The sequence below is a fragment of the Protopterus annectens genome, chromosome 4.part0 (assembly GCF_019279795.1).
Source record: "Protopterus annectens isolate FY-2018-M chromosome 4.part0, PAN1.0, whole genome shotgun sequence".
Taxonomy (NCBI): Eukaryota; Metazoa; Chordata; order Ceratodontiformes; family Protopteridae; genus Protopterus; species Protopterus annectens.
This window is the reverse complement of record NC_056733.1, coordinates 886,691,224-886,715,373: the sequence shown is the minus strand read 5'-3', so window position 1 is coordinate 886,715,373 and position 24,150 is coordinate 886,691,224. Positions and strand designations below refer to the sequence as shown.

Genomic DNA, 24,150 nt, shown 5'->3' with positions numbered 1-24,150 from the left:
CCAGCAAGAAAGAAGGCGAGAAGAAGACAACTAACATGGAACGTTATGGTAGGTACATAACTTCTTATTATTCTAGTATCCTTTACATAGTTATTGAATGTATACATTATAGGACTTTAACTTTGTTGTCTTGTGATTGTGTGACTGTTTAAGTGGTGTCCTGTGTACCAGTAGTTAGGCACAATTGCGCTGTACCTAAACCGTTAGTTTTGGCGGTTTCGCCTCTTCCTGTTATTTACAGTTAGGATTTACCTAAATTGCCTTGTGACCTTGTGTGACTAGTATAGTAGTCTCCTGTTTTTCAGTAGTTAGACACATTTGCGTTTTTCCTTGTCTGGAGAATTAGTTTGGTGAGTTCGCCGTTTTTGATCAATAGGGGCTCCTATTGATTATTTCCTGTCAAGCGATTATTGTTGACTGGTGGTCTTTAGCGGGGATCCACTAAAGTCTTAATTTCTTATAATTGTTAATTGCTACCCTTGAGCGTGTGTGTGTGTGTGTGTGTGCGTGTGTGCGTGCGTGTGTGCGTGTGTGCGTGTGTGCGTGTGTGCGTTGTGCTTCTTGGTCTGTTTAATTTAGAAGACCCGTTTCTTCACAGGGCTAGGCCCATTTAACTTAGAGGACCTAGTCCTCATGTTGTTTCCACTGTAGTTTATTTAAAATATTCTTCTGTGTGACTGAATCAGTCTAGTGTTTAGTGGAAAATCTAGTTTTATATCTTACACCAGGCTAGGCCCATTTAACTTAGAGGACCTAGTCCTCGTGTAATTCGTCTGAAGGGCTAGGCCCGTTTTAGTTAGAGGACCTAGTCCTCAGTCATTTTCTTTCTCTTATTTTTTTCTTCCGATTGCTCGTGGGTTGCAATGTCTAAGGATAGCAAGGAGCACAAACCCTCTGGGTTTAAAAAAATGTATGAAGTGCTCCCAAAAAATGTCTCTGACCGATGGCCACAGTAGCTGTATCTATTGTTTGGGAGCCAACGATTTGCAAGAATCATGTTGATTCTGTCATGCTTTCTCTCCTAGGGTGTTGCAAGAGAGAAAGAACAAACTGATACTCAGTGGTCTTTTGAAGCCAACCTTCGAGGAAGCTTTGTCTGGTTCCTCAGCTTCTTCGTCTGTCTTCGAAGTCAAGATCTGACTCAAAATCTAAATGTTCAAAAAGACCTTCTCCAGCACGGGCTAGTGTTTCGGAGCCACCTGCCAGATTAATAAAACCTGCCTCCTCGACTCCTCAGTCTTCGGAGCCAAAGGAGAGCATTGTGGTTTCGGAATCAGTCACAGATACTTCGGTGCCGACTGCTGAGTCCTTGCAAATAGTTGACTCTGCTTCTCGGAGCCGGTCTGTAGAGTCCCTCCCAGTCTCTTTGATGGTCAAATCTCCAGTGCCTGCTAGGTCAAGATCCCTAACCTTATTTTCCAAGTCTTCCAGGAGTCTTTCAGAAGAAGATGTGGAGAGGGTAGTACTGAGACTCCTCAAGTCGTCTGCCCTGCCTAAATTTTTGTTGACTCTGACCCAGTCGGCTCCGGAGCCACTCAAACCAGTCTTGTCTCCATCCATGATTCCTCCTCCAAGCCATGTTGGTTTTTCGGAGCCGGAGTGCTTGTTACCAAAGGAGGTTCCCTCGGTTCCGGCACCCCTTGCTGTTGCATTGGAGCCAAGTTCGGTTCCGTCCATCGTGTCCAGGGACCGAAGCTCTTCTGTCCGGGCCGAGGGGGAGGTTTTGAATCGATCTTTGTCTGTTCCGAGCCTTCCTGTCGGTGCTTCCGCCAGGATGAGCTCTGACCCTGCATCTATCTCGAAGCCGATGGCTCTGGCTCCGGCACCGTCCTTTGTCTCTTTGGAGCGGGGACGGTCTTCAGAGCTGGAGAGATCTGCTTTTGAGGTGATGAGGAGTGTGCTGTCACAATCTACAACTCCTGCCAGTGGTACAAGCACTCTTCCCCCCAGGGCTCCCACTTTGGTCTCAGTCTCTACTCTCTCCGGAGACAGCAGAGATCCACAGCCTCAGGAGCCAATGGCTGGTGGCCCCCACTCTTCCAGGGCATCCCCAGAAGATCCTTTTGAGGAGCCCCTGCGGAAGAGAGTATGCAAGAGGAAGCATATTGACTCCCAGGATGAGTCTCTGACATCGGACACTGACCTCGATGAGTCAGAGGGGGTCCCCTAAGCCGTCTTCTGATGATGTCTTCTTTGTGGACATTCTAGAGATCCTTAAACAGAGGTGTGACTGGCCCACTGTCAACCCTTCTGATGAGGAGTCAGTGTACCTGTAGGCTTTCGGGTCTCAACCCTCTGCCTCTTGGGTGTCTCCACCTTTCGACGAGCTAATGGATCTAGTTAGTCGGAAGGTTTGGTATACTCCCGATGCCGTGGAGCCAGTACCTAGAAGACCAGATAAGTTCCTGTCTGCCCCTCCTGGAAAATAATTCTTATCTAAGGGCATTCCCGTAGATGCCATGGTGGTGGCGGCAGCCACGAAGAAGGAGTTGGCGGAGATTTCTTCCTCTGTACATCTGCCAAACAAGGAGTCTCGACAAATGTACATATTTGGGAAGTGCATATTTAGTTCAGCAGCCTTTACACTTCGATCCCTGAACTATCTTACACATTTCACGAGGTTGCAGAGGGATCTCCTCAAGGAGTTAGGAGATTTCATACAGGGTGCTTGTCCTGAGGGAGTCCCGGATAGGATCTCTGCTCAGTTGTCCACCCTAAATTCCGTAGTTAACTCCTCCATGCGGCTCATATCTCATGTGGCTGATGGAGCGAGCAGAGCAGCAGGTTCAGGAGTTGCTCTTGGGCACCACTCCTGGATGCGCTTGTGTAATTTTGTGGAGCCGTTTAAGTCCACCTTCACCATTGCCCCATTTGATGGTTCCTCCTTGTTTGGTTCTAAGGTGAAAGATACACTCACTCGGTGTGAACAGGAAGGAAAGACTCTCTCTGCCGTGGTAGTCCATTTTACCGTTCCCTCTCGACCATACCCCAAAGGTCAAAGGGGAGGTAAGATGTAGTTTAAAAAGTCCCAGAGGGCCTTTCCAGATACACAGAATGAATCCTCCTTTAGAGGCAGAGGAGAAGGAAATGGTAGATGATGCCCTAGAGGCAGGGGTGGTCTGCAATATCAGCAAGGCTGTGGTTCCTTTCGAGGGCGGCCTTATCAGTGCTCCTGATGTGGGGCCTAACTGCGTTTCTCTGGGGCCAGTCGGGTGTCGCATCTCTTTGTTTCCAGAAGCCTGGCTAAATATAACCCAAGACAAGTGGGTACAAAGAGTTGTTACCAGAGGCCATATCATACCCTTTTCCCTTCCACCGTTTGTTACCAAGAAGATCCCAGATGTTCCACCCAATCACAGGGATCAGGCAACTGTGGAGATCAACAAGTTGCTCTCAAAAAGAGTAATCCAGCTTGTGCCAGCAGACCAGATAGTATTCGGAACTTACTCCAGGTTCTTTTTAGTCCCAAAACAAACCAGAGACTGGAGGCCAATATTGGACCTCAGTAGATTAAACAAATCTGTGAAAAAGGACAAGTTTCGGATGGTAACACTGCAGTCGATACTCCCGTTGTTGGGGAAAGACTATTGGATGTGCTTTCTAGATCTCCAGGACGCCTACTACCATATAAAAATGGACAAGGCGTCAAGGAGGTATCTGTGCTTCCGGCTGGGAGCCAGCCTTTATCAGTTTCGTGCTCTGCCCTTTGGTCTCACCACAGCCCCCAGGGTGTTCACCAAATGCATGGCAGTAGTGACAGCTCACCTGAGACGTCAGGGATTCCAGGTGTTTCCGTATTTGGACGACTGGCTCATGACCGCCACCACCAGGCATCTACTTCTCCAAAACAGGGACATCACCATTCAGCTTTGTGCTCAACTAGGCATCTCCATAAATTGGGAAAAATCTGCATTACTGCCCTCGCAATCTGTGATTTTTATAGGTGCAGAGGTAGACACAGTGGATATGACAGTTCGTCTTCTCACCGAAAGAGCACAAAACCTCATCTCACACGTTCAGCGACTTCTCCCACTTCGGAAGGTCAAAGCAAAGTGGATTCTTCAACTTCTTGGAATGATGGCCTCAACCATTCTGTTAAAACCTCTAGCCAGGTTGCGTATGAGAATCCTTCAATGGCTTCTGTTCTCCCAGTGGTCATTCCAATATCTACCGCTGAATCACTCTATTCTGCTGACAGAGTCAGGCAAAAAGGACTTACGTTGGTGGATAGCCCCCAACAATTTGTTTACGGGAGCTCCCTTTCTGCCTGCCCAACCTGTTGCCACTGTGACCATGGATGCCTCCCAGGCTGGGTGGGGGGGCATTATCTGGGCAGGACAGTCCACGGCACATGGCAAGAACATGAGTCTCATCTGCATATCAATCTTCTGGAGATGAGAGCGATGCTTCTGGTATTGCAAGCACTTCAGGACCTTCTTCCTCCAGGGATGATTGCGATACAATCGGACAACATTCTCATCACCAAAAGAACACCATCCCCGCGGTGAAGCATGGTGGTGGCAGTATCATGCTTTGGGGAAGAGGAATTTCACATTTTGACATGACAGAGACCCCAAGCATACATCCAAGTCAACAAAAGAATGGCTTCTCCAGAAGAAAATTAAAGTTTTGGAATGGCCCAGACCTAAATCCAATAGAAAATCTGTGGGGTGACCTGAAGAGGGCTATGCACAAGAGATGCCCTCGCAATTGGACAGATATGGAGTGCTTTTGCAAGGAAGAGTGGGCAAATATTGCAAAGTCAAGATGTGCCGTGCTGATAGACTCCAACCCAAGAAGACTGAATGTTGTAATTAAATCAAAAGGTGCTTCCACAAAGTATTAGTTTAAGGGTGTGGACACTTATGCAACCAGCATATTGTATTTTTTTTATTTTTCCCCCCAACAGATTTGTTTGTTTTTCAATTGAATTGTACAGGTTATAGGTCACATTAAAGGTGGGAAAAGTTTTGAAATGATTTATTGTGGTCTAATTTTTTTTATATCACAAAAACCTGGCATATTAACAGGGGTGTGTAAACTTTTTATATCCACTGTATATGAATAGAGACATTATGGAGGTTTCAGACTGTGCGTCTCAGGCTGGTATGAGCCTGGCACTGAACAGTATATTACCATCACCAAGGATGATGCCACAATAAGTGCGAAAAATTATTGATTTCAACAACTGGTTGTCTTTCTGGTGTCATTCTAAGGGGCTCCAATATTTGTCAGCTCGGGAGGACATGGTCAACAGACCACATTGCTTTGCCAAGGATGGTCTGCACCTTTCCCCTCTAGGCTTTCAAATACTGAGTAAAGGTTTGTCTGCCTCCATAGTGCCTTTTTTGGCATTACCAAATTGACAGACCTACTGACATAGCAAAATCAACTCAGAGAAACCTCAAGATGTTACTGCTCAGTGCCAGGAGCCTAAGTACAAAAATGTACTCCCTCCAGCCCTCCTCACACTCGAGAATATAAACATCTGTGTAGTTACCGAGACATGATTTAAAGCAGCAGAGAGTACCCAGGCAGTGCAAGGTTTCAGTGCCTTCCACACTTTTAGACCAGTACCTGTACCGACAAAGGCTAAAGGTGGAGGTGTCTCAGTATACGTCAGTAACAAGAATACCTGTAGGGTGGTTGGACACAATGACATGCTGGAGTTTCTCCACATGCAGATCACCATAGACAAAATCCCATGCCATATCCTAATATCCTAGCCAGCTATAGGTCACCCTTCCCAAGAAGCTCACAATGCATACTTGGACCTACTGGAGACACTTACCTAACAGCCTACTCATGGGAGGCTTTAATTACCCATCTATACACTGTGAACCCTACATGGCCTCAAGGCTGCAACCACAGAGATTCCTGGACTTCGTAAATACAAACACCCTTGACCAAATAGTGAATACACTCACTAGAGGCTCCAACACATTGGACTTCTTGCTTACAAATATGGGAGAATGGGCAGAGGCAGTCCAGTAAATCACCCCATAAAAATCAAATGTAAATCAAATTTATGGGTCACATTTGAATTGCATGACTAGGCTTGTAATGGCCCTTGTGGTGGTTAGCGTAGTACACACCTATGAACAATTTTTCCTTTCAGTTAAGAAAGGAAGGCTAAACAGTCTTCAAACTGTTGGGAGGGTGGCCTAATGGTTAAGATGTTTCCCTTACAAACACAAGGTGCAGGGTTTGAGTCTCACTAGGGGTAATTGGCTAGGCTTACAATGGCTTGCAAGGGCAGTTAGCCTAGTACTAACCTATGAACTATGAACAAGCAGACTGTCTCCATATAGTTAGCAAAGTGCATTGTCCTTTGAATCAATGACAAAAAGCCTGGTGCACCTCTAAGGATAAATTCCACAACCGGTAGCAGCCACTTCTGCCTAATTTGGTAAGAATGTATCAGCTGAGGGTGTTTGTGAGGCAGCAGTGTGGATGTCAGTCCACACATTCTACAGTCAGTACAAGTCAGTCCAGGAACACAGTGGTATTTGCTACTAACTTACTACAGGACTTGCTGTAATACCCCTTCCCTTTGTATGTTTTCTACCTTAGCTGCAGTACTGTCCATGAAGTAAGGAATATAGCTGCAGCAGTCATCCCTGTAATTGACAAAGTGCATGCAGTGTATCTTAGCAGTAGATTTGTGAGTAGAAGAAGATCATCACTGAAGTCCAGGTTTCCATCCACTGTCCCTCAGGGTGTGTGGAAATATGTATGCGTTTGTCAGGGAACTCGAGTTGGAGTAGGTATGGCTCACCTTGATTACATGCAAATTGCATTGAGAGCTTTCTTGTGGGGGTATGTCAGTATTGTCCAGACATTCCTCCTTAACTGTAAAATCTCTTTGAGGTGCAAATCCTTATGTCCTTCTTTCTCAACCTGGCCCAGGATTCGAGGGAGACTCTTAAGTCCCCTATTTTTATGGTTTGGGGCACACTTGAGCATCTTTTCCACTGTAAACAAAAGGGTAAAGCACAAGCATCTCCTAATTTGTATTGAACATTGGTTAGACATTAGTTGGAGTAGAGCTATGCTTGCAAATATGTCTGAAGAAACGTTTGGAAGTTGGTCTGTAAAGTCCAACATATACTGCCTTTGTCAAATGCCTGGAATGAGCTGCAGTAGTGACCGCCTGTTTAAAACATTCAGAGTTATTGTAAGTTGCACACACACAGCTGTACTTTCCACTTTTTTCACTGCAGCATGTGCACTGGTGTTCTGTAAAACAGTACTCTGATATAAAATGTTCAGGTCCTTGTAATGTCTGCCTAGTGTCATCTAAGTTGTATTGTTTTCATGATACATATGACTGATGTATTACTTGTGAGGATACAATTAAAAGACTATCTTTGTGCACTGATCCTTTTTCTGCCTCTGTACTGTGATAAATTTGTTACATGTGCATTTCTAAGTCATTAGCCATTTTCTTGTGGTGTTTAAAAATAAATATCACAACCTTAAGTGCCTTGTATGGAAACAGTAAAAGTATGGTTAATTCTGACTGTATTTATTTCAAGTTCCCTTGAAGTTGGTGGCTGTTGTCGCATTCTAGGTAAAGGCAGTACAAGTTGTTGCCAAGTCACGATGTGTATGAATTATCAGTCGCAGTAGAGCGGAAGTGTATGACTTCCCCATTTTGTATATGCATGCAGTTTCAAAAATGTTTCGGGTGGAGCTGCAAAACATGTATCTGATGCTCAGTGATATGAACTGGCATCTAGCAAAACAGCTGATTGTGGTATTTTTTTCCAGTACTCAGCTTGTAACAATGTTATTTTTATGGCTTTGCAGGTGCAGATGGCCACAAATTGTTGATTAGCCAACAGATTCAAAGTAAAGTAAAATGAGTACAGTAGTAATAGAAGAAAAACTGCCAGAATGGTTTCTTGTAATTTGTGTGAATGACCTGTAGTGGTGTAACACTGTGCAGCTTCAGACTATGGTTAGGTTGTATATGTTACTAGCAAATCAACAGTAAGACCTAGGATATGGCTTCCAACAAGGTTAGCTATTTTCCTTTCTCTGTCTAGAAGAGAGTGGGAGTCATTTACAGCATCTGTGCTACTTGGAAGAGGCTTTTTTTGTGTGTGTGTGGGGGTGGGCACATTTTGTGATCAGGCAAACTGTTAGATTTATGTATAGTGTTCTTGAAAGTGATGCATATGTATTTGGAAGTAAAAAAGGTGCAGCTGTTACCAGGCTTAGCTATAGCACAGTGTGTAGCAAGTTCTTTGAAAGTATTAACATTCCTTGCACAGGCCTTTCCTGACCAGGCATGAAGTAACAGAACAGCCTATGAAGGCAAGTACTACCTCGGCAGCAATAAAACTGAAGCTGTTGTGACTGTGATAGGCAACCATGGGGGGAATGAAAAGTGTTTTGGAGTTTTGTGAGGAATATCTTAAAAATGCAGAAGAAGAGCCATGAACTCCTTTAAAAAATGTCCAGTCTTGTGCATGCAGTATGTGGGGAGATATCAGAAGTGTATTAATCGGCTGAGGATGGTGTTTTTCTTTTCCCAGGTATGACCCTCGGCATAACCAGTGGTTCCAGATCAAGCCTCTACAACATCGACACGCTGATCACTGCGTCTGTGTACTTAATGAGTGCCTGTATGCCATTGCGGGCAGAGACTACACTGAGGAGCTGACAGTTGTCGAGAAATACAACCCAGCATCAGATTCCTGGGAAATGGTGACTCCACTGAAGAAAACAGTAAGAATTTGTAGTTGCAGTATTATTCAGTTGAGGTCTGACAAATACATCATAGGTTCATAGGTTCATAGGTAGGTACTAGGCTCTCGGCCCTAGGGCCTATACAGGCCCAGCCAAAAAGGTACCCTGGCTTTTGCCAACCAAGAAAATTATTTTCCTGTGCCACTGTCGAGCAGAGCCACAGAAGTGATCCCCGGGGTGAATTTCCTATTTCCCATCCAATCATCAAGATTTTTCTCGAAGAGTGCTAATGAGGAGCTTTGTTTGATATAGATATGTAGTTTATTGTAGAGTATGGGAAGTCTCTGGGACAGGAATCTATCCCTCCGGCATGTTCTGTTTATTGTGGTGACAAGTCCTTAGAGCGTTTAGCTCAGAGGGATTGGGATTTCTTTAAGTGGAGCATGTCCAACAGCTCTGGGTTTGACATAGATTTGTATGTTAGGCAGAGATCACCTCTGAGTAGGCGATATGCGACGGAGTAAAGCTGGAGTTTTTTGAGAAGGTCTGCGTAGGGCATCTGTTTGAGGCTGGTAATCCTCTTTGTGAGGTATTTCTGTGGCCTTTCCAGTTTTTGTAGATGTCTTGTGAGGTACATACCAAAAAGGGCGTTGTACTCTGTAATGGGTCTAATGAATGATGAGTAGAGGGGAACAATGACCTCTTTTTTTCTGGATGAGAAACCGTTTGTGATGAGGTGTGCCACGTAGAAGGATTTCCTGACTACTGTGGCGATGTGATTATCAAAGGAGAGACTACTGTCCACCTGTGTCCCAAGGTCTCTTATCACACTTTCGGTGTTAAGTATACTACCGCCTATGTTGTAGTTCATGGGTACAGAGTTTTTACCAAAGGGGATGACAATGCACCTTTTGACATTGAGCTTGAGGCCGTGGCTTTGACACTAGGCATCTGTCTCAGTGAGGCCGTTTTGTAGGATGCCCACATCGTTAGGAGTTTCGATTGTGGCTCCTAGTTTGCAGTCATCTGCGAACTTCGTTAGCCAAAGACCTTCTGTGTTAGCCTGTACTTCAGAGAAGTAGATACCAAACAGGAGAGGACCCAGGACTGGACCCTGTGTTGCTCCACTTGTCAGTGGTCTGAAGCCGGATTTGGAGTCTGCTACTTTCATAGTGTGGGTTCTGTCAGTGAGCAACCCATCTTCTGACATAGGGATTTATGCCTAGTTTAGTGAGTTTATCTATAATTCCAGAGTGAGGGATGGTGTCGAAAGCCTTGGCAAGATCTAGATTGGCTGTGTGAACCACCTTACCCTCGTCTACAGCTTTGGTGACTGCTTCAAAGACGTCTATCAGGTTTAGGAGACATGAGCTGCCTTTTACAAACCCGAACTGGGTGGGGTCCAGAGTTTGGAGATTACCAATGTCTTTGTTTACAAGTTCCATTATGATACGTTCCATGGCCTTGCAGACCAGGCTCATCAGGCTAATAGGGCGGTAGTTCCTGGGGTCCATGGTGCTCCCCCCTTGTGGAGTGGGATAACCGTCGCTGTGCATCATTCAGCGGGCACAAAGCCTGAGGTGAGGCTATGATTGAACATGGTACTTAGGTGGGGTGCCAGTTTGTTCTGTAGTTCATGTAGAATGCAGCCTGGGATGTTGTCTGGTACCATGGTGAGTAGAGGGGATGTTGGATGCTGTGTTCTTGGCTTTGGAGACTGTGTTTTTTACCTGTGCAGCCATGATTGCAGGAACTTTGCATTCTTCCGGTATAGAGATGGGCCCTTTAGGGGTTGAGAGGGGGGTAAAGTTAGCACTGAACCTATCTGCCAGGATGTTGGCAATATCAGTTGTGTCTGTGTATTTAGTGCCATTGTGCTGTAACTCAGAGCAGATCTGAGTGTTGCCATTGAGATTCTTGACACAGCTATAGAATGCTTTGTGGTTGTCTTTAGAATCCGTGGCAATTTTGTTTTCGTAACTAGCTTTGGAGGATTTTATCAGGGATCGCAGCTTCTTACTGAGGCTGACCAGGGAGCTCCTCCACTCATGGGATTTTACTCTCTTTTGCAACAGTTTCTTCCTCCTGTTGTACAGCTTGTTTATGGCAGGGGACCTCCAGATTGGCTTCCTTTTTTTGGAGGATAGCACGATCCATGCACTTGTGTAAGTGCGTATAAAGTGCAATTGTGTAGGATTCAGTAGTCGTAACTGTATTGTCCATCTGCATGGGTGTCGTGAAGTTCACCACTTCTGTCTTAAGAAGCATGAATTTGGCTTTGCAGAAATTTTTTACCGTGGTTTCCTTAATGGGGGGTGGGGGCAGGATGTGGATATCTAGGGTGATTAGCTTATGGTCGGATCGGACCAATGAGACGTTGACTTCCGGTGTGGAACTCCGGTCACTCATGTTGGTAATGACTAGATCTAGGATATTGTTTCCCCTGGTGGGGGTGTGAATAAGTTGATGCAGGGCATTGGAGTTTATGAATTCCAGAAAGCATTGAGCGAAGGAGTTGGTACATGAGTAGTTTTCCCAGTTAATGGTGGGGTAGTTGAAGTCGGCCATTATTAGGGTGTTTGGTTGAACCCTAATATTTTTCAGTACATCAAGAAAAGAGGAGTGGGAATCCTGGGGCATGGTGGGGGATCTGTAGCAAGCTACAGTTTGGATTGCAGTTTTGCCCAGAGTTAGTTGCACTTGGATAACCTCGGATGCATTATGCTGAGCAACTAGCCTGGAGATGTGAATCTCCTTAATGAATATGGACACACCTCCACCTTTGGTGTTCCAGTCCAGGTTATATGGCTGAAAAGTGTGGTATGAGTTATAGCCTGGTAGTGCAGGAGTGCTCTCTGGAGCCTTGAACCAGGTCTTAGTCACTGCACAGATGTCAATGTTCTCCATTTTAAGGAGTGCCTCGAGTGAGTGCATTTTGAGATTTAGACTTCTAGCATTGAGTAGCATCACCCTCAGTTTTTGCTTGCCTGTTCCTGTTAAAGTGGTGAATTTGTCATTTGAACCTTGCCTAAAAAAGGCACTAGGGGCAGCAAGAACCTTAGCCAGTATCCGGAATCCCAGGGGTGACAGGTGCAGGTCATCTCTGGCAAAGCATCGTGGTCTGTCGACCATGTCATCCCAGGCAGACAGATACTGGATCCCTTTAGAATGACACCAGAAGCTTAGCCAATTGTTGAAGTCAATCATTGTGTCCTTGTACTGCAGTATAATTCTGGGTGATGGCAGAATGCTACTCAGGGCTAGGGTCATACCTGCCTGGATAACAAGATCGGGGAGCTCTTCCATGTCTCTTTTCATGTAGTCCAGGGAGGTACATTTCAGGTTGTTCACACTAACATGGACAATGACAGAGTCATATTTGTAGTTGTTGTGGAGTGACCTGAGTGGTGGGTTATGTGGCAGATCCTGGCACCCGACAGGCAGCTGACAGTAACCTTCTACTTGTTTAGCCTGGTGAGTGGGACATCAGTGTGTCTGACTATTGAGTCACCTATGACTAGTGTGTTGGGTACGTTGTTTTGCCTTATTGGCTGTGGTTGAGTGGCACACTGAGTCTGCAGGCTATGTGTCATTTGGGTTGTGTTGGGGGGTAGAGGTTGCTTGCATTTCTGCTTTGGAGGTCTCTGTTGCTTGAGCAGATTATTATTGAGAGCCTCCGTGAATGTTTTTGTGTTTCTATGTGTGGATTTTGGTGGTGTAGATTTAGTGTGACTGTGATGAGTGTGGTGTGGTGCAAGTGTTTACCTTCTTCTCTTGACTGTCAAGTTCATTCTTGGTTGGATAGAGGTTTACTTCCAATTTGCTAGATAAGTGCATCTCTCACAGGTTGTAGTGTTGGGTGGCAGGAGGAGAGGGTTGTCTGTGTACATGAAGCAATTTCTACATTGCCCCAAGATGCCCATATTCATCAGATAGACAGGAGAGAACACTGGGAGTTGACCCTTGAACATACGTGAATAAAAAACTGTTTTCCTGTAGATGAGTGAGGAAAGTGAGTACAACAGCTGTTTTTCACTAAGCAAGTGAGGAAAGTAAGTACCAAAACTGTTTTTCTCTTGGTAATGAGGAAGGTTGAGTGTTGTAGTAATTGGTAGCTTATTTAGTGCTTGCAACGAGTTCTGAACAAGTGCTGATCACGAATAAGCCAATTCAAGTGCTAAAACTAAGAATCTGTATCTGGACTAAACTAGTTACAGGAAAGGGGGAAAACAAGTGCAAATGCGGGCTTTTAAATCAGAAAGTTGAGAGAGATGAAAAAAACTGCCCAAACAGCCAATAACTTCAATTTCTGGGCCAGAACCACTCCTTATGTGGTAGATAGGTTACCTAGTGCTTACCACTCCCACAGAAAGCTTGGGGGGCTCAGAAGCTTACATACAGTACTGGATACAGAAAATCTGAATCTGGACTACACTAGTTACAGGAAAGGTAGGAAACAGGCTTAGATTTATTTTTTTCCTTTATACAGAAAAGAAGCTACAACTGCAGTAAAAACAATTCAAATGCAGTGCAAGCTAGCACACTTGAGTATGTAGCAATGTTAGACCAAACAGTTTAAAAAATGCAATTAAATTAAAAATGACTAAAAACAAGTGCAGAAGGAGTCTATTAGGTAGAATGAGGTAAAGAGATGGGACTGTGGGGAGTGTCCCAGATCAAATCTACAGTTGGGGCGGGCAACTGCAAAAGCCTCCAAATTTAAACAACAAGACAGGAATAGGGAGGGTGGGTATGAGAAAGCCAACACCTTCAGCAAAGATCTGAAAAACTATACAGTGAAGCAAAAATAACAGTGCACAACTCTGAACTCAGCCAGCAATGATATAAAATTAGTCAAGCAACAATTAACAGTACACAACTCTGAAGTGCCAGAAAAATATACTTAGCTCTGTATATCTCCAGATAGTTTGAAGAGCACTCTGTCAGGACACAGGAAGGCTCCAGCAATGATGATGAAAACTGCATAGATCAGGCGTTGGATGTGTCAGAAAAGTTAACACATTGCACATAGGCTGATATTTTGAAGTCTGAGTCGTGTCCTGTGAGAACTCTTGCCACACTGAAAAAGAGTTAATGTTACTTTATAGGATTTATTTGCCAGATGTCCTTCCATATCACTGTTGCAGTATTCCTTACATAAGGGATGTCCTGCCAAGGATAGCCCAACATCCAACCAGTATACCAAAACCGTTAGTATTTGCAGGCACTGTATGTCACAGATATGCTCCCCACATGAGACATAGAGCATAAAGATGACATACGGATGCACACAGTTCAGAACTTCTTTGCTGCCAGTCCGAACACCATCATTGAATGACAGTCTGAATGCCTTTCTGTGTTGGTTACTGAGCAGGTTTTCAGATAAGTGCCCTGTTGGGGTTTTTCATTATCTTTCTTTTTTTTATTTAGAGTTGTTGGTTTCATGTCATCCACAAAGGGCAAATTTTAGTGTGAAAGGCAGATTCCCCATAAGGATCGTCACAACCAGTGTGTCTTCTGTCTGGGTACTTCCCACATCCCTACACAGTGTTCTATCTGCCAAGCATTTATCCTCAAGACCTTGTGTAGTCGGCTCTCCTCCTTGTCTGTTTACCTTGAAAATCAACATCTTAGCTTTCGGTGGTGCAGCGGTAGAGTTGTCGCCTCACAGCAAGAGGTTCTCCTGTTTGATTCTCAGCTGGGGTGCCTTCTGTGTGGAGTCTGCATGTCCTCCCTGTGTTCATGTGGGTTTCCTGTGCGTGCTCTGGTTTCCTCCCATGTTACAAAGGCATGCGTCTGGAATTCTTCTCCCCGGGCCTCCTCTGAAACTTGGCTTTGTTCCAAGTCGGACTTTCCCGGTTAACAAATGGTAAATAAATAAAATAAAAAATAAATTAAATCTTAAGCTTTTGTCTCAGGGTGCTAAGGCATAGTCTTCCCATCCTAAGGGTCAGTCAGCCAGGAAAAAGGCCAAAAATGTCATGTCTGATACTGCTGCTTGTACAGCCTCCCCCAGAAATCTATCTCCAGGCTTGTGAAAGCCGGAATGATTGTGTGGTCATTACTTTGGATTCCTCTGTCGCAACCCCATCGGAGGCCAGCATGGATCTGACTTATCACATATCCTCAGAAGCTTTGTAAACTTCTGCTCTAGATGTTAAGGGGGAACCACCGCTAATTATATCAAAGGGATAGAGGGGGATTCCACAGATCTTGGTGAGGGAGGAGATCCCTACTGTACTTATTGAGTGTTGACAAGGGTCTGGCCTTCTGAGGGTTTTTCGTGCAGACAGCCCACAGAAAAAGGAACAGAAAACCAAGCATATTTCCCCTGAAGTTGAGGATCCCCAATAGGAATGGCAGGATTTTACTCAAGGGTTGTTTAATGCTTTAATGGCTTTAAAACCTCCTGAAGCGGTCTTTCTGCCTGCCCCTCCCTGGTCTTCCACTCCTCTTAAAAGACCTTGGGGGCTGGATTCCTCTGATGTTGATCAGGATTGGGGGGACAAGGTGTTAGCTTACTCTTCTCAGATCCCTTCCCCCTTGGAGTATGGTTCAGAGGAAGAGGATTCTATTAGTCCAGAGTTCCCCCTTAAAGGAACTCTCCCTTGGGGACACTGTTTCCCGCATGATGGAATTCTTTAAGTCTGATTGCTCTCAGTTTCCTGATATACAGAAGAGATATTATGAGCTCCTCCAGATGGAGTCTCCCAAGCTTTCTGCTGTTCCTCAAGTTCTGGCTGCCTTCTTGGATACCTTTTCAGTGGGTCTATATTATATTTTCGAAAGTTTCAGTCATCAAACACCATATGGTCGACACCATATGAGCGATGTTTGAAGTTTCGAAAATATAATAAAAAAATAAAAATAAAAAAACTGTACTTATCTAATCGCTGTAGGCAGGGGGGAAGCCCCCCCTGCACCCTCGCTACTTAAATATTCCTGTTCCGAGATCGCACTGCATTGAAGTAAAGGGAAAATATTCCCTGTGGCGATTTCTGTGTTACATGCGCAACGTTTCGACCAATCGGGTTCGCTCAATACACGTTCGCCGTTTACATTTTTCGTCACGTGATAGGAACCCCTTTTCGGTAGCTTCTGTAGCCCCTGATTCTCAACCACCAGCTCCTAAGAAACCTGACATATTTTTCAAGGTGCCTGATAATTAATTTCTGTATGAATGCCCTTCTGCTGATCCTTCGGTGGTGTCTGTTTTTCTGACAAATGTTCCAAACTGCTGTCATCTAACAAACTGCTGCCAATAAGGATGGTAGGACCATGGAAAGGCTAGACAGAAAGGTCTATATTGCTGCCACCATGTCTTTTAAGGCTATTAACTGCAGTACTCATATAACCAGGTATGTTTTAGCCGTCTTTTCTCAAGTCTCTCAGGTGATTTCTGATCTTCCTGTTTCTCAGGGGAAGGCTACAGCCCTTTCCTTGTTTGGTTCTACCTCTCATGTTACCCACTGTATTAAATGCAGCTAATGTCTCTTCCAGGACTACTGCATTTGGTTCTGTTATGATGAGTTACTCTTGGCTTCATCTTTAGGCTTTACATGATGACATTAAGGCCAAATTATTAGGTGCTCCTTTGGCTAATAAAAGTCTTTTTGGGGCTGCTGAACTTCTTATATCCCTCCAGGATAAGGGCAAAGCTTTGCAGGAGTTGAAACATATGTGTCTCTCCTATTCCAAAGTTTCAGGAGAATTACCCTTACAAATCTGCTTTTGTTCACAAACAGCCTTATCGTCCCATGAAGGGTAAACAGGGTTGTAGACGTGTGCCTCCTGCCCATTCTACACAGACCCAGATTCCATTTGACAGTTTGCTTCCCATTTCCTTTGGCCAGGTTCCCTTATCCCTTCATCTTTCCATGTCCCTTCCAAACTGGTTAAGGATCTCAACAGACTCCTGGGTACTGTCCATTGTCTCCTAGGGGTATTTCATGGTTTGGAAATTTCTTCCTGCCTTTCTGGGCATTCCTCAAGAACAACATTCTCTCTTCTCAGAAGTGCTTAATTCTCTATTGACCCAGGGTATCATTCAAGCTGTGCTTCCTGCCAGGAGGGGAGGGGAGTTTATTTCAGAATGTTTCTGGTTCCCAGAAAGGCAGGCACCTGGGGACCAATTCTGGACCTTTCTCAAGGTCACCTTCTTTTGGATGTTGTCTCTTCAAACCTTTTTTACTCTTCTTCACGAGGCCTTTGTGGTCTGTCTGGATCTAAAGGATGCCTACCTTCATATCCCCATACATCCCCTTTTCAGGAAATTTTTGCATTTCTTCCTTGCATTTTCAGTTCTCTGCTATGTCCTTTGTCCTTTCTACTGCCCCAAGGGTATTTACCAAATGCCTTGCTCCTGCCATTGAATTTTTGCAGAATGAGAGGAGTTTAGATCTGTCCTTATCTGGACGATCTGCTCATACAGGCTTTATCTCCCAAGGCTTTGCTTCAGGATCTCCAGTTTACTATTTTCCTGCTGCAGAGTCTGGGGTTCACCATAAACTTTCTAAAATCAGTCCTGACTCCTTCTCAGGATCATATTTTCCTTGTTTGCAAGATCCAGACCATCCCAATGTTGGCATCTCTGCCTGCCCCCAAGGTCCTGTCTCTTATTACCTTTTTCCAGTCTATTCTTTCTCTGGATTCATTCATGGCTAGAGACTTTCTCAGGGTCCATGGTTTATGTCTTCCATCATTCCCATGCTACTTGCAGCCATGCTGCATATGAGAAAACTTCAGTGGTACCTCAAGTCACGAGCTTCAGTGGTGGATTCATCAACTTTTTATCAACCCGGGGCTTTCTTTCTATTTTCCAGTCCTGACTCAAGAATTCTTTGCAAGTGCCTAAGACAGGGGGTGGGGAGCTTCCTTCAGTTCTTTCAACGTTCAAGGTCTCTGGCCTCTACATCAGAGTTTGGACCACATCAGCTTCAAGGAGATGAGGGCTCTGCTTCTAGCTGATGTCCTTCAAGAATGCATCTGCAGTCATAACAAATGGGTTGTCCTGCCTCAGGCAGCCCTTCAGTCGGCCGGATTCCAAAGTCTGGGTCTGGCCTCGGCTGATGTCGCACTTCACCCGACGTCATAGCTGCTGGGGTATAAAGGCATCAGCCGACGCCATTTTCCTCAGTCTTTCTTGCCGCGCGGTGCCCGAAGCAGAAGCTGTTCGCAAGTGCCGGTCGGTCAGATCCAGAGATTTCAACGTACCGAAGACTTCTAAAAAGCTAAGTACCCCGTTGGGGACTCTTTCTTGCCTCAGCCGATGTCAGACAAAGTAAATAATTGTTTAACTTGTGGGAAACAAATACCTCATAAGGATTTCCACTCTTACTGCCTTCCTTGCTTAGGCCCAGACCACGACGTATTAGCTTGTTTAGCCTGTGCTTCCTTCAACCGACGGACTCTTAGACGTCGGTCGGAGTTTGCAGAAGAGTTTTTTGGCTCCACTTTTGCATATAAAATGCCGTCGGAGACTCCGACTACACTTTTAGCTAAAAAATGCAAAGAAAAGGACCGACAATCGCGGCCCGCGGTTTCGGCTGAAACCACGGTTAGGCCTACCGCGAGTGTCTCGGTTTCGGCTGAAACCGAGACCTCGGTTCTCCCTTTGGCCGAGAGCATGCCTCCGATAACCGAGGCCACACAGGCCATGGCTGAGTCGGCTACAGTATTTCCTGCTGAAGTAGCAGGCACACAAGAGTTGTCTGACACTATTCCGTTGGACATCTCTACTCCTGCACGTGGGGCAGCTAGACCCCCTGCTTCTATGTCTATCAAGGCCTTTTCCAGGGCTAAAGCAGCCAAACCTTCCAAGGCCTTACCTTCAAAAGCTCCCTCTCACAGGCCTACCTGAAGTTCCCAGATTCTCAGCCTTGCTGAGGACCTTATTTCTCTGATCAGGGGAACCCATCCTCACCCAGACAGGGCCTCACAACCCCCTCCTGAAAAGAGGCCTAGGATTGAACCCCCTGAACCTCTGTCCTCTGACTACTCCTCGGATGGTTCAGATGTATCGGACCATCAGGAATGCCCGTACTCACCTTATGAGGATTCTGATGCAGAAGACTCCATTCCTTCTGCCTCTCCTCCAGAAGAATTTTCTTTTGGGGAAACCCTACACTCAATGAGGGAACACTTCCAATGGCAGGGTCAGGATTTTTCTGATTCTAGGAAAAGGCTAAGGACTTTTTTACACTTACCACAGCATAGGCCTTTAGCCATTCCACCTGTACTATCAGTTGTTGATGATGCATACAATGATGCCAGTACTGCCCCTGATTCTCTTCCCCCGGCCCCTGCAAAGCCTGACAGATACTACAGGGTCCCGGATTCTCACTACCACTTGTATAAGGCTCATGCTGCAGACCCAGAAACCATTTCTCAGGGCCCTAAAGGTGTTGCAGCTGCCTCTGCCAAAAACCCACTACCATCTGACTGAGAATCTAGAGCTTTAGAGAGATGGGGTAAAAAGGTTTATACATCTGCTACTCTTTCTGCCATGGCTTTAAACTGTCAATTTCACATGATACAGTACCAGGAATTGTTGTTAGATCAGCTGAATAAAAAACTGGCCTCTCCTGAACCTTTAGACCGTAAGTCCCTTCAGGATTTGGTACACAATTCTCAGCAGGTCAGTAATCATTTCTTAAAATGTGGCTATGATGCACTGGAGGCTTCATTTAGATCAGCTATGACTGGAGCAGTGATTTGAAGGCATGCCTGGTTAAAATAACAATCCTTACCAGACCATGTTAAGTCTAAACTCCTGGATGCCCCTATGGAGAAACAAAGTTTGTTTGGCTGCCCTGCACAGGAGGTTCTAAAGAAAGTGGAAGAAAAAGCAAAATCTGTCCAAAGAGTCAAGGATTTTTTGCAGGTCCAACCTCCGAGGTTTAGCAGAAATTGGCCTTCAAAGAATTGGTCCTTTCCAGACAACTCCAGAGCACAGAGAGGCAGAAATAGACGCCCAAGAGGCAGAGGTCAATCTAGGGGTGCCTACAGGTGTTGTCAGTGGCAACCTGCCAACCAAAGAAGTGCCGCCACAGCTGCGACTGCAACCACTTCTACAGGACAGACACAATGACTTGGCTCTGATTCCGCCTACCAGGGAACAACTGGAAGCACCCTTGGGCGGAAAGCTAGCCTTATTCTCAAGAAATTGGCATTGTATTACAGGAGACAAATGGACTTTACAAACAGTAGACAAGGGCTACAGGTTTCACTTCCACACTCTACCAAAAAAGAGAGGAATGCCAAACCTTCCACCAAGCCAGAAATCAGAGGCTCTAAAACAAATCATCAGTTTGCTAAGGATGAGAGCAATAGAAAAGGTACCATCTATGGAACAAGGCCAAGGATTTTACTCCAGACTATTCCATGTACCAAGAAAAGAAAATCAGTGGAGGCCTATTCTCGATTTGTCCGCACTAAACACATACCTCATTGTTCCAAAATTCAAAATGCTGACCCTACAGCAACTTCTTCCCATGTTGGGCAAGGAGTCTTGGCTGGTGACTCTAGATCTCAAGGAGGCATACCTGCACGTTCCTATATGACCAGATTGCAGAAGACACCTCAGATTTCTTGCAGGATCAGAGCATTATCAATTCTCAGCATTGCCCTTTGGCTTATCTACTGCGCCCAGAGTATTCACGAAATGCCTGGCATCAGTAATTGCTCATTGCAGGCTTCAGGGAATTCAAATCTACCCATACCTGGACGACTGCCTAATACAAGCGGACAACAAGACAAAATTAATAAAGGATTTGGCCAATGTCATACAACTGCTGCAAGCCCTGGGATACACAGTCAACATACAAAAGTCAAGACTAGTGCCATCTCAAAGGATAATATTTTTGGGTGCAGAACTGGACACAATAACTCAGATGGCTTTTCTCACAGAGGAAAAACAAAAGCAACTACCAGTCTATTTCATGGCATTAACAAGGCAAACTCAGCTTACTGCAAGGAAAGTCCTGCAGACCCTGGGTTACATGGCATCCTGCATAATATTGATCCCACATGCCAGGCTGCATATGAGAAAGTTACAATGGTACCTAAGGAATGTATGGTCTCAGCACAGACACAGTCTAGAAGCCCAGATACCAATCATTCCATGTCTGAAAAAAGAATTCCTGTGGTGGGCTCAGGCCTGTCAGACACACAGAGGATTGCCTTTCCACAAACCACATCCAAGGCAGACTATCACCACAGACGCCTCAGACCTAGGCTGGGGGGCACACATGGAAGACAAGTGTATCCAAGGCCTATGGTCACAAGACCAGCTGAATCTACACATAAACCTAAAGGAGATGCTGGCAGTGAAACATGCAATCGAGGCATTCAGACCATTCATCCAGCAAGGACACCTGCTGATAAGGACGGACAATACCACAGTCATGTGGTACATCAACAAACAGGGAGGCACGCATTCATACCCTCTATGCCGGACGGCAATGGACCTGTGGAACTTGGCCCTGAATCTCAACATCCAACTGCAGGCCAAATTTGTACCAGGAAAAGAGAATTCACTAGCAGACAGCTTAAGCAGGACTACCACGGATGCTCACGAATGGATGCTGCATCCGGATATTTTCAAAACCATAACAAAGAAATGGGGAATGCCAGAGATAGACCTGTTTGCCTCCCCACATAACCACCAACTGAAGAAATTCTGCTCAAGAGTATACCACCCACTTGCCTGGAGGGTGGACTCCCTTTCTTTCAGCTGGAAGGACCTGACAGTATATGCCTTTCCACCTCTTCCTTTGATGTGCAAAGTTCTACTGAAGATCAGAGAGGAACAGCCAAAGGTAATTCTGATAGCTCCAGACTGGCCAAGGCAACATTGGTACCCGCTACTGAGAAGCATGTCTCGGATGCATTCATGGCATCTACCTCTATGTCCTTTACTTCTAACGCAGAACAAGTACAAGACCCTGCATCCAAACTTAAAAACACTGTAACTAACTGCTTGGAAAATTGCATAAAACAAAACCAACTTGATTTATCTCAGAGGGTTAAGGACATTATCCTGGAGGCTCGCAGACCCTCCACAAGGAAAACATATTCAGCCAAATGGAAAAGATTCCTCATTTGGAGTGCAGAAAAGGGAGAAAATGTCACACTAGCAAACCTAGCACACATCCTGGAATACTTAGCAGAATTGTACCACAATGGCCTGTCCTATTCTTCCATTAAGATACATGCATCAGCAATTTCAGCAGAGTACAACATGGATCCTCCTGTCTTCTCTCATCCTCTCCTCAGACAATTTTTGAGAGGGATCAAAATGTAAAGCCTCCAAGGAAACCACCTTTGCCTGCATGGGATCTCAATTTTGTGCTAGAAAAATTAACACTTCCCCCTTTTGAACCAGCAGCAACAGCAGACTTACAGTTCTTATCTTGGAAAACTGCCTTCCTGCTAGCAGTCACTTCAGCAAGAAGGGTATCTGAGTTACAAGCATTAATGGCAGTGCAGCCTTTCCTTATCTTCCATCAGGATAGAGTGTCTCTGAGAACCAATCCTACTTTTATGCCAAAGGTGGTATCCAGGGTATCCTTGAACCAAGCCATACATTTACCTACATTCTTCCCCAGCCCACAGAACAGGGGGGAAAAACTACTACACACCTTGGATGTACACAGACAACTGCGCTACTACCTGGACAGAACCAAGGCCAGCAGAAAAACTGACCAGCTTCTGGTAGCATATGCAACAGGAGTGCAAGGAAAAGCAATTTCAAAACAGACAATCTCAAAATGGATAGGAAATTGCATTTGATTCTGCTACTAATTTCATGGAAAGACAACTCCTGAAAATATCAGGCCTCACTCCACAAGAGCTACAGCCACCACTACAGCTTTCCTATGAGGAGTGGCTACCAAAGACATTTTAGAAGCTGCTATTTGGAGCTCCGTGCATACATTTGCCAAGCATTATAATCTTCCTTTATACTCCAGATCCCGAGCAGGTTTTGCAACTGCTGTTTTACAAGGGATCATAACTACACCATCATTATCTTAGTGCCTCCTCCCCCAGTTTGGCTATGGTATTCTACCCATTTGTTATGACTGCAGATGCATCCTTGAAGGACATAGTACAGTTTTGTATCTACCATAAATGTAGATGTCCGATAGGTATGCATCTGCAGTCAGGATTACCCACCCTCCTTCCCCTCTGTGGTATTCCTAGGGTACTTACCCTCTTTTTAGCTAGCTGGGGGAATCTATTATGGTGTATTTGTTTGTATGTATATATCTATATATATTTTGCTTTGTACTGTTTGGAATTATCTGCATTTATCCAAATTTAGCCTTCCTAGAGGGCACCTGGCATCTGGGGCAAGAAACACTGAGGAAAATGGCGTCGGCTGATGCCTTTATACCCCAGCAGCTATGACGTCGGGTGAAGTGCGACATCAGCCGAGGCCAGACCCAGACTTTGGAATCCGGCTGACCGAAGGGCTGCCTGAGGCAGGACAACCCATTTGTTATGACTGCAGATGCATACCTATCGGACATCTACATTTATGGTAGGTACAAAACTGTACTTTCAGGCTTTTCATACCCTCTGTCATCCTGGGCCCCCTCAAAATTTTTCACAGTCAATGCCACAGTGATGTGGTATGTCAACAAGTAAGGGGTACAATATCCTACCTTCTTTGCAGACTGGCTCTTCAGGTCTGGGATCTAGCTGTTCAAAATCAAGTGACTCTTCAGGCTGTCTGCATTCCCTTAGAGCACAGTCTAGTGGCAGACTCTTTGAGCAGGTCCAGCCTACAAGCTCATGAATGAATGCTTCACAGAGATGTGTTCTTGGACATTGTCCATTTGTAGGGTATTCCTCAGGTAGAACGTTTTGCCTTCCCTCGAAACAGACAAATTCTTCTAGTCTGTTCTAGAGTCTTGGAAAGTGGATGCTCTGTCTTTTTCCTGGAGAGAGCTGTTTCTGTATGCCTTCTCTCCCCTTCCCCTGCTTCCTAGAATCTTGCACAAGATCAGGCAGAACTCTCCCAAACTGTTGTTGGTGACTCCCTTTTGGCCCAGTCAGCATTGGTTCCCCCTTCTTTCTCACTTGGCCAGAGGCAATCACCACAGGTTGCCTCACTGGGTGGACCTTCCCCCACAAGACAAGGGTCCATCCTCACTTGCGCACTCTTCAACTGACACTGTGAGTGATAGGGTTTTGATCCCTTTTAAGCACCTCTTTTCTGAGGATATGCTTCGGGTCCTGCAGGAGGCTGGGAAGCCCACTACCAGGAAATAATGTTTGTCCAAGTGGAAGAGATTTTCTGTCTGGTGCCTCTGTCGCCATCAGGATCCCATTTGTGTAGGTTCCTTTCATTTTCTCTCTCTTAGTTATGTGATCTGTTCCATGCTGTGTTGGCATATTTTTCAATTAAAGTTCACTTAGTAGCAATTTCTGCTTGTCTGCCCTTGAACC

The 24,150-nt window shown here is 45.2% G+C and overlaps 1 protein-coding gene across 1 annotated transcript in view; it reads left to right on the top strand.

Annotated features, from left to right (window-relative positions):
• The window catches only part of KLHL22 (kelch like family member 22), a 1,250,694-nt gene that overhangs the window by 891,390 nt on the left and 335,154 nt on the right, over positions 1–24,150 (top strand). The window contains exon 5 of the mRNA XM_044068844.1: positions 8,544–8,736. Within this exon, the coding sequence (XP_043924779.1) occupies positions 8,544–8,736 (193 nt within the window). The remainder of the gene's footprint in view (positions 1–8,543; positions 8,737–24,150) is intronic.